The 11,296-nt window shown below is 57.6% G+C and overlaps 5 protein-coding genes and 1 non-coding gene across 6 annotated transcripts; 2 read left to right on the top strand and 4 right to left on the bottom strand.

The window, feature by feature from the left end:
- Positions 1-52: 52 nt before the first annotated feature.
- Positions 53-814, top strand: GGTG_13816 (hypothetical protein). Its single transcript, XM_009231737.1, has 2 exons — positions 53-116; positions 202-814. The coding sequence occupies exons 1-2, from the start codon at positions 70-72 to the stop codon at positions 509-511; spliced, it is 357 nt and encodes a 118-aa protein (XP_009230001.1). The 5' UTR covers positions 53-69; the 3' UTR covers positions 512-814.
- A 241-nt stretch (positions 815-1,055) lies between these two features.
- On the bottom strand, positions 1,056-1,171 carry GGTG_20265. Its single transcript has one exon. It is a non-coding gene; the product is annotated as a tRNA-Pro (tRNA).
- Positions 1,172-2,512: 1,341 nt separating this feature from the next.
- GGTG_13815 (hypothetical protein) lies at positions 2,513-3,309 on the bottom strand (the record flags this gene model as incomplete). The annotated part of the gene is made up of 2 exons (XM_009231736.1): positions 2,513-3,008; positions 3,178-3,309. 2 exons carry the CDS (start codon positions 3,307-3,309, stop codon positions 2,523-2,525), a joined length of 618 nt encoding a protein of 205 aa, XP_009230000.1. The 3' UTR covers positions 2,513-2,522.
- Positions 3,310-3,975: 666 nt separating this feature from the next.
- On the bottom strand, positions 3,976-5,037 carry GGTG_13814 (hypothetical protein; the record flags this gene model as incomplete). The annotated part of the gene is made up of 3 exons (XM_009231735.1): positions 4,568-5,037; positions 4,125-4,385; positions 3,976-4,065 (listed from the first exon to the last, which is right to left on the bottom strand). The coding sequence occupies exons 1-3, from the start codon at positions 4,970-4,972 to the stop codon at positions 3,976-3,978; spliced, it is 756 nt and encodes a 251-aa protein (XP_009229999.1). The 5' UTR covers positions 4,973-5,037.
- Positions 5,038-5,688: 651 nt separating this feature from the next.
- Positions 5,689-7,475, bottom strand: GGTG_13813 (hypothetical protein). The gene is made up of 5 exons (XM_009231734.1): positions 7,407-7,475; positions 7,284-7,324; positions 6,885-7,209; positions 6,419-6,798; positions 5,689-6,323 (listed from the first exon to the last, which is right to left on the bottom strand). Exons 3-5 carry the CDS (start codon positions 6,952-6,954, stop codon positions 5,907-5,909), a joined length of 867 nt encoding a protein of 288 aa, XP_009229998.1. The 5' UTR covers positions 6,955-7,209; positions 7,284-7,324; positions 7,407-7,475; the 3' UTR covers positions 5,689-5,906.
- Positions 7,476-8,429: 954 nt separating this feature from the next.
- On the top strand, positions 8,430-9,504 carry GGTG_13812 (hypothetical protein; the record flags this gene model as incomplete). Its single annotated transcript, XM_009231733.1, has 3 exons — positions 8,430-8,536; positions 8,959-9,105; positions 9,204-9,504. The coding sequence occupies 3 exons, from the start codon at positions 8,430-8,432 to the stop codon at positions 9,220-9,222; spliced, it is 273 nt and encodes a 90-aa protein (XP_009229997.1). The 3' UTR covers positions 9,223-9,504.
- Between the last annotated feature and the right edge of the window lie 1,792 nt (positions 9,505-11,296).

Here is an 11,296-nt window from a genome sequence, read left to right as displayed (position 1 = left end):
GGGGGGGGACCTTTAAACGCCTGGGATATAGCTGACTGATTTCTCTCTTTCGCAGCCCATCCCGACGACATGATCCGCGTGACGATCACGGCAACCTCGAGTTCGCAGGCCACCATGTAAGTTCAACACCCCCAAACCGGAAAACCGCTGCCAGACTGGCCTTGTGTTCGGTGCCCTAACAGTCGTTGCCACCTCAAACAGCCTGGTCGAGAACCTGAGCCTGGCGCCGACGGCCCCCGTGACGGCGGTCCAGGTCAGCCTGAGCAACGGGTCGCCGCTCTGCCGCATCGACGCCGAGTGGATCGTGGAGAACTTCAAGGTTAACGGCAACCAGACGCCCTTTGGCCGCTTCCAGGACGTCTGGTTCCAGACCTGCGAGGCCAAGACGACGAGCGGCTCCACGATCGGCATCAACGGCGCCTCCATGATCTACCTGCAGAACAACGGGCCCAACCCCAACTGCTTCGCCTACGAGTACAGCAACTCGGCCTTTTGGACCGAGTCGTCCTAAGCTCCCCGGCGCCTCCGGCTGCGTTCCCGGGACCCAGCCCCGGGAGCTGCCGTGTAACCCGATTTTTTTCAACTTGATATTTTTGTCTCTGGCTTGGATACGACACACTCGCTTGATACTTTGAGGCTACGGGGTTAGGGGAATGGTTATATCTCGGAAGGGGGGTTTCGGGCTTTATTTCTTATAAAACGAAGCGCGATTTTGTCAATGTAATATTAGTATCAGTTGACTCGGCCGTGGGCAGCTCGCAGTCAACCCTATGGCCATTCCATGCCGCATGGTATGAATATACGGGGTTCCCTTCAATGAAGTGTAGGGTGGTTCCCATGCACGATGCTATTCATACAAAGCAAGTCGCCTTCTATGGTTGTGTATTTGTTCACCCGTTGTTCTCAAAAGCCAAATAGAGAAAGAAAACCTTGCCACCGACGGACAGTCAATTATTAATGTATTGTTTGAGTTATTATGTGTATGTATGTATGATGTATGTATCGTATGTATGGAGGAGCAAAAAAAAAGCAGCGCGCAAAAATGCAAAAGTCAAGGCCGCAACCGGGGATTGAACCCGGGACCTCTCGCAAATTGTGGATCGATTAGTTGCCCAATCGATCAACTCAGGGTGTGCCCTAAGCGAGAATCATACCACTAGACCATCGCGGCTGTTGTATTCGATGAACCACATGTCTCGGAGTGGAGATTGTATGGGACAGTGCCTGTGGGGTAACTCGGTTGGGGCATCGAGCCCCAGCAACAATGCGACCGTGAAGCGAAAGAAATAGAAACAACGGGAATAAGGCCAAAAAAAAATATAAACATCGTGATAACCTAGCCGGCCAGGTCAATCAGGCGCCTTCAAACATCGGTAAGCTGGCGAGTGTAAATGGGGATGTGCGAATGAGGTGTGTCGAGCTTGACACAAACGGTTTGGACGAGCACAACCCCAGCCAGCCAACGTTGCGGACCCTTCCAACTTCCAAGCTCACAAATTCACACCTCTTTTCCCCCACGCCCACCACGAAAAGATGGCAGTTCCTTCGAGAAACGGAAACAGGGATACGTATAAGAACAGAAACAAAAAATAAAAATAAAAAGAAGGGATAAAAGCAGGAATAACAGTAGGAATAGCAACGGGGGAAAATAAAAACAAAAATAGGAAAGCTTATGGCACTAACAATTCTACCTAATGTTTGGGACCTCATGGAATACGGCCATCTTTTTGTGGTGGGAGTGCCCCCCCTTTTCGGCTGTTCTCAATAGGCTGCTCGTGAGCTCCATATGGAAGCCAAACGCCCAGAGCCCAGGCTTTGTTCCATCTCAGCAAATGGCGGAAACATGAACAGAGGAACGTATTAGCTGTGTTCGATGAATGGCTCAGCGGTTTGTGCATTTCAAGAGCACATTTTAGAAGTAGACGAAGGCGTGTGTTTTTGTTTTGGGATCTACCTAGGTACGATGGTAGTCTAGAGATTCTTTTCTGTGATTCCTCCGCCTTCCACCCCAAGCAGCAGTACCATAAGAATAAAACATAAGAGAAGGACCAAACAAGGGCTGAATGTGATTAGTGGTAGTGCTGGACAGCCCCACGGACACGCCGCTCCGTGAAATGTGTGTCCCAGGGGGGCAAATCCGCCCAAACAGCCTTTAATCCCAGAGGCCCAGCCCAAGTTACCCTCCTTGATAGAACGTGGTGATTCCGAGGGAAATCATGGCAAAAACGCAGAAGAGAGAATAAACTTGGAGGAGCCCCGTGGAAAACGACAATAGCCATCGCCAAGCAACAACAAAATCCGAAGGCAGGTGATGATGCCCACCGCAACACGGATGTTGGAAAGAAAATGGCGGGTGAGAAAAGTTGGAGTGATTGGGGCTTGGTCGCCGAAAGATGCGAGGGGGGGTATAGATGATAAAATGGGTGGGTAGAATCTTGGAAACGAAGGTCATGCTGCTTATGAGGGGGGGCTGCAAGTGAGGCCAAGATTGCTGGCGTCGTGTGTGTGGTGTGTGGTGGCCCTTAGGCCGAGCCGGACATGTCGACCTCGCGGTTGGCGGCCTTGAAGCCGGCAACCGAGCCCTTGGCGGGCTTCTTCGGGTCCTCCTCATCCTCCTCGGGCTTTGGTTCGTCCTTGACTTGGTCGTCATCCTCGCGACCGGGGCGGGCGGCGGCGGCGGCGGCGGCATCGGCCTCCTCGCTGGCGCCGGCGTCGCTCTTGACCTTGGCGTGGGGGAGGTTCTTGCGGGGCCGGCCGGCCTTGCGCTTCTTGGCCGGGGTCTCGCCAGCGGCGGCGGCTTCGTCCTCGTCGTCCCGGCCGTCGTCGGCGGCCGTCGCCTTGGCGGGCGACTTGCGCTTCCGGGTCGCCGTGGCGGTGACGGAGCCGCTGCCGCCGCCGGCGGCGGCCGGGATGCCGCTGAAGAGCTTCTTCTTGATGCGGCCCCAGGCGTTGGTGGCGCTTCCGACGTTGGTCATCCCGAGCGCGTCGGCGAGCTTGTTCATGTCAATCTGTCGGTTTGGCGCGGGCGTGTTGGGCCAATGGTCAGCTGTGTGGCCGACGATGAGGGAGAGCCAGAGATGTGGCGGGTTTTGATATTGACTCGAGATGGAGGGTTGAAAATTGGCAGATGGAGGGGAAATGCAGAAATGGTGAGTAAATAACAAAAGAAATACTCACCTCTGGCTGGTTGCGCATGCACGTCCAAGCCTTGGATAGGATCTCGATCTCGCGCTCGGTGAGCTTGGCATCGTCTCTGGGGGAGGTGGCAGCGCGGCCGCCGGCCTTCTTGGGAGTCTCAGCAGCAGCCATTGTGACGGTTGAGATGTGTGCTTCTGTGAATGTGGATGGGAAGGAGGTGTGCGTCAAAGACGGCGAAAAGACGAGTGAGTGAGGTTGAAGATGATAGACGCCGTTGATGCCGCCCGAAGGGTTGTGTGGTTTGTGCAGGTTTGAGGGGGATGATCAAGATGATGCAGATGGTTGTTATGTGCGGCAGTGTCGATTGTGTTGTTGATGGTTGCTCGCGAGAGTTGTATGTAAAGGTTGAGGAATTGGATGTGGTCGAGGTGTAGAGATGGAGGGGAGGGGGGATTTTTATATTGCCACAGATTTTTCCCTCTTTGCCCGCAACCGCCTGAGGACCCGGGCGGGGACTGGTTGGGGGTTAGCCACAGAGATGCCACAGCAGAGCACTTGGGGGAAATTCGAGGTTGGCCCTAGGACATGCAACGCGGATCTGAGAGGGAACTGATGTTGGGCGGGCAAATAGGGGCGTCTAGGAGGATGTGCGCACGGACGGACCCGTGGCCGCATGGTGAGAGAAACTTATACTAGGACCTTCTTCTTATATCTCTTTGTCTCTCCCTCGTGCTAGACGGTCACCAGTTTCCCCCTCGAGCCTCCTTAGTCTTCCAGAACAATCCTCCCTTGTTCCTTCTAAGTATCTCGGCCTCCTCCTTGTCCCCCTTGCACCCCTTACGCATCCGCCTTGTGCAGGTGAGCCACCAGCCAGGCCACGACGGCGTCCTTGCCAGCCACCATGGCCTCGCGCTCGCCCGGCTCGTCCTGCTTCCCGCGGACCAGGCAGCCGTGCTCGACCCCCCGGGAGGTGCAGGTACTCGAACCGGACCCCCTTTCTTGATCATGGCCCGGAAGGCGTGGAGCTTCAGCTCGGGCGTGAAGGCGGGGTCGCGCTCGGGGTGGGCGAGGATCTGCACCGGCACCGCGACCTCGTCAAAGTCCCTCTCCGTCGCCAGGCTCGGGTGCCCGATCGAGATGCAGTCGACCAGCGGCGCGGCCCTGTGCTCCTCTGCTCCCGAGGCGGAGGCCAGCCCAGCTATATCGCGGCGGCCGCGGGCGCCGCAGGTTAGAAAAAAGGGGGCGCGCTGAAAGGGGGGGACAAGATTCACTCCACGGTCCGGACCAAAGTCCGGACACACTCACCCGCCATAGCAGTACCCCTATCGGAAGTCTAGAAGTTACTTTAGCCTTCTACTAACACGACTCCTTGGCCAGCCAAGCTCTCTCTCTTCCAAATAGGAAAATAACAACACCTCGCTTCACTTACAAACATGCCGACGCGCGAGTGGCCCCTCTCGGCCCTGATGGCGCGCGCGCAGGCGAACAGCTCGGGCTCGCGGCTCGCCCTGCCGTTGCGGGCCATGAAGCCCGGCAGGTCGAGGTCCCGGAAGCGGCCGGCGGCGGCGAGGTCCGGCGGCAGCGCCTCGCCGCCGAACAGGTCCGGTATGTAGACGGTCACGTCGGCCTCGCGCGCCACCTGGTCGGCCAGCAGGCTCAGGTTCCCAAAGGTCCAGCCGAAGAGGTCGTGCACCAGCAGCACCCCGGCCTCGGCGTTGGCGCCCGCGACGTAGACGTCGCTGCCGCCCAGCTTCTCGGTCCGGCCCGTCGGGGTGCCGTCCCACTCGAAGCCCGTGAGGCAGCAGGAGCTGATCTTGCCCTCGACCATGGACATGTAGTACGGCGACCTTCTCAGAGATGGTAGTTGGTGAGAGAGGGAGGTGCTTGGATGAATCGGGGATTTTTGGTCTTGAGTAAAGAAGATATACACGAGAGTAACGGGACCACGCAGCATCTAACTGGGCAACACTCGTTTTATAGTTGATCAGCCCCCATCCGAGGGCCAAGAACGTACGTCGAACGGGCTGTCCCGTTTTGCCGATGAATTCACCAGCCGCAAAGTCCGTAAGTCGCGCCCATCGTTAACTCCGGAATACCCCCCACCAGAGCTGGTTCCCCGCCAAGTTTGCGAGGTCAGCTTTCAGACTACCAACCAACCGACTGGCCTGCCGCCATGCCGATTCCGACTACAGAGTGCGAGGCCTCCCCGCGGCCAGCTCCTCCATGGCAAAGACCAAGACGCCCTACGGGACACGGTGGAGGGGGTCGGCAGGCTCGGGTCGGAGATATCGGGCTGAACTGGGAGGAACGGTCCCGTGGGAAAGAGGCGGGGACCGTCAAGGCTTAGACCATGCCCCAGAATGGTCCTGGAAAGTCCGGCGGCACGGCCGGGGCTCTGGGATGATCAAGATACGCATATAGCTTGTGTCTGGGTTTATTTAGCTGTACTATCGAAGCCAAGGATGGCAGCGTGCGGGTGAGGCTAGCGGTTAGCCGCGTGATGGACGGCGTGGCATCGCAGGTACGTCAAGTGTACTATCAAAGATATGCGTTTGGATAGCACTACTTGGGTAGCTACGTACTTCCATGTATAGACGAATACACGATAGACGAGAGGCATGAGCAAACGCGTATATAGACCCCGGGTCCAGACCTAGAAATTTGATCCTCTATCCCGATAACGCCAGCGGACAAGCAAAACGACATGACCATGATAAACAACACAAAACGATCAAAGTTGCCTCTTCGCGGCCAGCAGTAGCCTAGGCCTAGGACCGAGTGTATTCCTCCGGCAAGTGTGCGATATCAGTGATCCTGACCGCGGGTCGGACGGGAAAGGGCCTCTGGCAGGCTGGCTCGGGCCTAGGAAGCTGCACCGTCTGCCTGTCCTCCGAAACGGGCCTCGGGCGATTGGTCTTGTCATCAACGCCGCCGCCGCCGCCGCCGCCGCCGCCGCTGCCGCCGTCAAGGTCCTGGTGCGAGTCGGCCGTCAGCCTTTCGGGGGTTGCCGCCGGCCGGGCGGACGACTGGGAGCCCCTGGGGCGCAGGAGGATCGAGTTTGGCCGGTTCGCGGCGTCGGGGAGGTGGTACGGCCCGCGCGAGAAGGAGTTGCGCCAGGACCCCAGAGCGGCCTCGTTCACGCCGTAGGTGATGGCGTTTATGAAGCCGGTGGAGACCACGCAGCACTTGGGTTTGCTTCAAGTCAGCCTCGAGTCTTTTTTTTCTTTCTCTTCTCGTCTTGTTCCTGCCCGGCCGGGGGCGGAGGGGAGGGAGAGCTTACCAGGTCGACTGTGCGAAGAGCGAGAGGCGCCTGTCGACCGGTTGCGGCATGATAGATGCGGGTAGCCGTGGGGACCACCCACACGAGCGCGTACACGAAGGGATACTGCATCATCATGCGAGCCGTCTTCTTCAGCTTCGTGTGACCCTTTGTGCATTGGTCCCCCCTTGTGCATTGGCCATGCCCCCTGGAGAAGCTGTGGCGTGCCGGCTTGTGGTCGCCACCGCTGCAGCAATCCTCGGATCGTCCCCCAGCCAAGCGCGCGGAGCGGCTCAAGAAGAAATATATTCGAAGATAGAGACCTAGGATGACCGAGATGATGATCCATCGTGGAATGAAATTCACCAAAAGCCTGGACTTGTCGTCGGCAAACCAGCATACTAAGCGAAGCAAGGTGAGGTGCCGTCTGGAGGTTAGCCTAGCCACAAGCGCGCAAGATGGTGTAGAGGAAAGACCGCGGACTCACTGCTGCCAATGCTCTGATAGCCTCCGCTCACCTGAGCCCGATCCAGGCCCATACGAGGGACAATAGCCATGGCAAGGACATGATGGCTACTTGGTGACTCTGGATCCAGGCGCTGGCGTGTGGGATGTCGGTCAGGATGATATATGTGTATATTGCGATCAGGAGAACCCAATAGTCCTGCTGTACAACAAAAACCTCGTTGGCAAAGCCATTGACGGCGCAGAACACCATCTGCCCCGGAGCGTCCAGTTCATTGTGTGCCAGGTCTAACGAGGACGACATCAAGGTGTTGACTGCCCTCAGGAGATCAACAACACCCAGGCCACTGAAAAGTATGTCAGACTTTGATCTCCGCGTCGGCTCGGATAGAATAACAGCTGGCGTCATGATTTGGCTTACAAAATAAGTTGATGGCGGAAAGATCTGAAATTTGGGAGGAACTGTACGCCAAGAAAGGGCGATAGAGATTAGCACGCTGAGACTCCTCAGTCCATCATTTCGAGTATGGACATGAGTTCGTACCAAGAAGCTCGCGGTTATGAATGCTGCGCCAAGGATCGATAGTGCCGATACAATCACCATACACAAGCTCGTGACTTCGGATTCGTGTACAGCCGCTGACGAGCTCAGGGCTGCCCTGGGGGCAAGCCGCGGGATGAGGGGGTTTTGTAACGGAGACATGGCAGCCTCTTGGCCGATCAAGAGTGTCCGACCTGGCCCCGGCTCTGCGTCTGAGGTGCTCGAGAGGTGCTCGACAGACGGGACCAGCATCAACCAGCAGTCAGGAGGACTACAACTTCAGAGGGCACAGGAGAGAAAGCCCAAATCGGAACGCACATGCTGAACCTTATAGGGCAGCAGATGGTGAGGCGGCTTTGGGGAAGAGGATTGGCGGCCCAAGATTGCCTGGTTGCCGACTTTGCTGCCGGCCTTGCTGCCAGATATCGACCGTCCCGTCCTAGAGGTTTTGGCGGATGCTGGAACTTTGTCTAGGCCGCCGCTTCGAAGCGAGCCGTCCAAGGGCCGCGGCCCGCCACCCGGGCCGATATGCGAACTAAGAAGGCCGAGCGATCAAGGCAAGATGCGGGCATGGCGAGGACGAGGAGGCCCTGCCGTCCTAGTGGAGGGATTGTGGCTTCGGCGTCATGGCCATGTCATGGCCATGACATGGGTCTCGTGCCACAACGAAGACCCAAACTCTGTGCTAGAAGCCCCGGCTCCCCCGCACCCACTAAAGGCGGGTCTCGACTAGCGAAGCCCGGGGGCCAAAGTTAGATGTCAGCCTCGCTAGTTTAGCACGGCTAGAATACCTCTTTTCCGCAACTCGGAAGAGCGACTGCCCGTCTACAGTAGAGAACTCTATGATGATAAGCGGTTTCTTGTTGCATCGTGGGACGTGGGACGTGGGACGGGTGTGGGCGAGGTGGGCATGTTGACAACAGAAGAAGAAGAAGAAGAAGAAGAAGAAGAAGAAGAAGAAAAAAAAAATCCAGTATATATTCGACGCAGCCGGATAGCTCCTGAGGCCGTCGCGGCCAAACCGCCATGCAACGAGAATGGTCACGACCAAGGCCTAGTGCTGTAGGTAGGCAACATGGGTACTTCTCCCTAGGTACCTCTCCCTATGTACCTGGTTGGCAGCACGTGAGCAGGTAGGTACATAGCGGCACGAGGCTCAAGCCGAGGCGGGCGCACGGACATGTGCTACTGGTTAGGATGATATTTCTCCCTTTGAATTTCTCCCTTTGAGATGCAGCGAGATTTGAGATGCAGCGAGATTTGAGCCCGCTGTCAATGGAGAAGTGGACGTCACCCTTGGCTGGAGGGGTGGGTACTATACGTAAGGGGGGTCTTTGTCTGTGATTTGTATTTCTATATTTGGGGTAAAGTCAAGTGGGCTTGGTACTTGTTTCCTCACAATCCCGTTCCCGCACAACAAGACAGAGAAGCAGAGACAAAGAAAAAAGAAAAAGAAAAAAATAAACATGCCAATAAATCAAGCCAAGTCCACCAGCAGTTGGCGCACGCACCCACACGACCCATTGATGGGCCCCCTGACGGGCCCCCACTCCAGCGGCAGGGAAGCAAGGCCAGGTTGGCAGGTACGCAGGCTGCGCGGTCCGATTTTGTGGTTCCCCTGCTGCAACTTCGATTTCAGCCAGATCCGCACAGGCCCCCTTCTGCAGGTCGACTGTTGGCTGCCCGCTGTGGGCTACAACGGGTAGGCCTGTGGGGGCGTGTGCGCATAATGCCCCATTTATAATGCCCCCGTTTTATTTGCGAGCTTCCTGACTCTTTTTTCTCTTCTCGTCGTGCCAGAGACATCCCCCTGCCCTGAATGTTGCCTGACATGGGGGAGGATGAAGGGCTGATGTGTGTTTGTGCTTGTTGTGTGCGACAACAATGCCACGTCGCCTGCTGGCCCAGAAGCGTCCCAGGCACCCGGGACAAATCCCAAAAGGCACGCGCGTGTCAGTCACATCAAGTTTCAGTCACATCAAAGTCTGGTGTCCTCAACAGCAACTGCTCCTCCCGGCGGCAGGCAGGCAGACAGGCCCCTCCCCGCCCAGCTGCCCCTGTCCATCTCTGGGAGCTAGGGAAATCTCTACATGAAGAGCTGCGGCGACCCGCCCTCCCGCGGCGCCTGCCGGGGCCGCCGCCAAGTCTTGACGTCGAGTAGAAACGAAGACACAAAAGCGAGGGCGGGTTGCAAGCGGGACGACTAAAAGTACCAGGCCGTGCCGCAATGGAGAGAGGGAGAGAGGGTCAGCACCAGCACCAGCACATTTACATGGGGGAGAGGGAGGGAGGGGTGTGAGGCCTTCTCTGCAGGGGAAGCGAGACGCAGCCGTCACCCATCACCCCCTCCCCTCCCCTCCCCTCCCCTCCTCTTCCTGCTCCGCATCCCTTGTCCTGCCCGGCCGGTGGGCTGGGTGTGGTGCCGAGAGCGGCACGGGCTGTGACCCTGTTTGTAATCTTTGTCGACGCTTCAACAATTCCTACGCGCCCGCGATGTGATCAAGGTCGGCGGGTGGTGGGTGTTGAATCCAGAACGGCAACTACTTCGGGGTAGCCCAGCTGAGATAGCCGGCCAACCCTTGCTTATAGTCCCTGTGTGTATTTTGGGGTGCTGCAGCTCTTGCGTGACGGCCAGTCCCAAGAAATATTACCTATCACACACACACCCACACTCATCCCATACACACCCCCTTGCCGGCCCGCCTGCCCTCGTGTCTAGGCTTTGCCGCCCCACTCGGAGTAAATATTACCTAGGTGTAAGTAGCTAGGTTGACATCCCTCATCATATGCGTTCGTATGTGCGTATATGTAGGACTTTGCATATCCCCCGTGCGCTCAAAGGGCCTGTCGCCGGATAATCGGAGACGGAGACAGACGCTTGCCCATATATTTGTGGCTTGCTATTACTATACTATTACTACTCCCCCCTGCCCAGCTATCAATAGCGTGCCGAGGTCCATCCGTCCGCTTTGTCAGCCAGCGCCCAGCCGAGCCACCCGCCCGGACCATGTCTCCCGTCCCCGACGTCTGCGAGTCGGTCGCGCCCTGCTTGGTTTCGTTGTTTCTGTTGTTTCTGTTGTTTCTCCGAAGCGCACACGCGCGCGCGCGGACATGGGATCTGCTCTGGGGAGGGGGAGGGGGGAGGGGCGCCACCGAGTTGGATTGCCAGGTCCCTACCACACGCCTCCACCCCGGCCCTGCCTGGACGCATGGCTGGTAGGAGGCCAAGGGGCCGAGCGTTGATCTCTGCCAGTGCACAGGTGTGCATGAATTTCAGAGATGGGCGAGAGGGGGGAGGGGGGAAGAGTACCAAAATGTCAATATTCTCAGCATCCCCAAGGTCTGTTTCCCGGCAGCCACCTCATATGAGGGGATCCTCTATGAGAGGAGAGGACCATCGTACTCCCTCCCTAATACGAACGGATATAAAAACCCACCGGACAACGGATATTGGACGTGCGTGTGTGGGGCGGACGATATGGACATGGGAGGCGGTTGGAACTGTTACCTCAGGGGAGGGAAGTTGTCCCCCCCACCCCTGCCTGCACTCCGGGGCCGTCACTTCTCGTCAGCAAACCACGGGCCCATGTTTCGAGCTCCCCTGCCGTTGTGTGCGGCGTCTGCTGGCCGGCTTGGCTGGACGTGGCCGGTGAGCTGGATGCCTGCCTTCCTACTTTATCTTTGCCGGCCGCCCTGCCATGGCAATGCCAAGATGGGCATCTGCAGCCGCCAACAAAAGACGGCCACGCGTTTGGGGCAGATGCTGTATGTAGTATGTGTGCGCGCGCCCGCCCGCCTTTCTTTCCTCGGCGCCGAACCTCCCAGTCGACAGGGAAAATGTGGGGCAGGGGGGGGGGGGGCTTGCCAACCATCACATCGCCGTGAGCCTATCG

Source organism: Gaeumannomyces tritici (assembly GCF_000145635.1).
Source record: "Gaeumannomyces tritici R3-111a-1 unplaced genomic scaffold supercont2.57, whole genome shotgun sequence".
Lineage (NCBI taxonomy): Eukaryota > Fungi > Ascomycota > Sordariomycetes > Magnaporthales > Magnaporthaceae > Gaeumannomyces > Gaeumannomyces tritici.
The sequence above is the reverse complement of the archived record's forward strand: the minus strand, read 5'-3'. Positions and strand labels throughout refer to the sequence as shown.

What these genes read in the sequence shown, in the direction of transcription:
- GGTG_13816 (XM_009231737.1), top strand. Translation starts at nt 70, where the DNA reads ATGATCCGCGTGACGATCACGGCAACCTCGAGTTCGCAGGCCACCAT. An exon ending in TCGAGTTCGCAGGCCACCAT is followed by an intron (nt 117 to 201) that starts GTAAGTTCAACA and finishes CACCTCAAACAG; the next exon opens with CCTGGTCGAGAACCTGAGCC.
- GGTG_13813 (XM_009231734.1), bottom strand. Translation starts at nt 6,954, where the DNA reads ATGGCTATTGTCCCTCGTATGGGCCTGGATCGGGCTCAGGTGAGCGGA. An exon ending in CTATCAGAGCATTGGCAGCA is followed by an intron (nt 6,799 to 6,884) that starts GTGAGTCCGCGG and finishes TGCTTCGCTTAG; the next exon opens with TATGCTGGTTTGCCGACGAC. An exon ending in CTCTTCGCACAGTCGACCTG is followed by an intron (nt 6,324 to 6,418) that starts GTAAGCTCTCCC and finishes AGCAAACCCAAG; the next exon opens with TGCTGCGTGGTCTCCACCGG.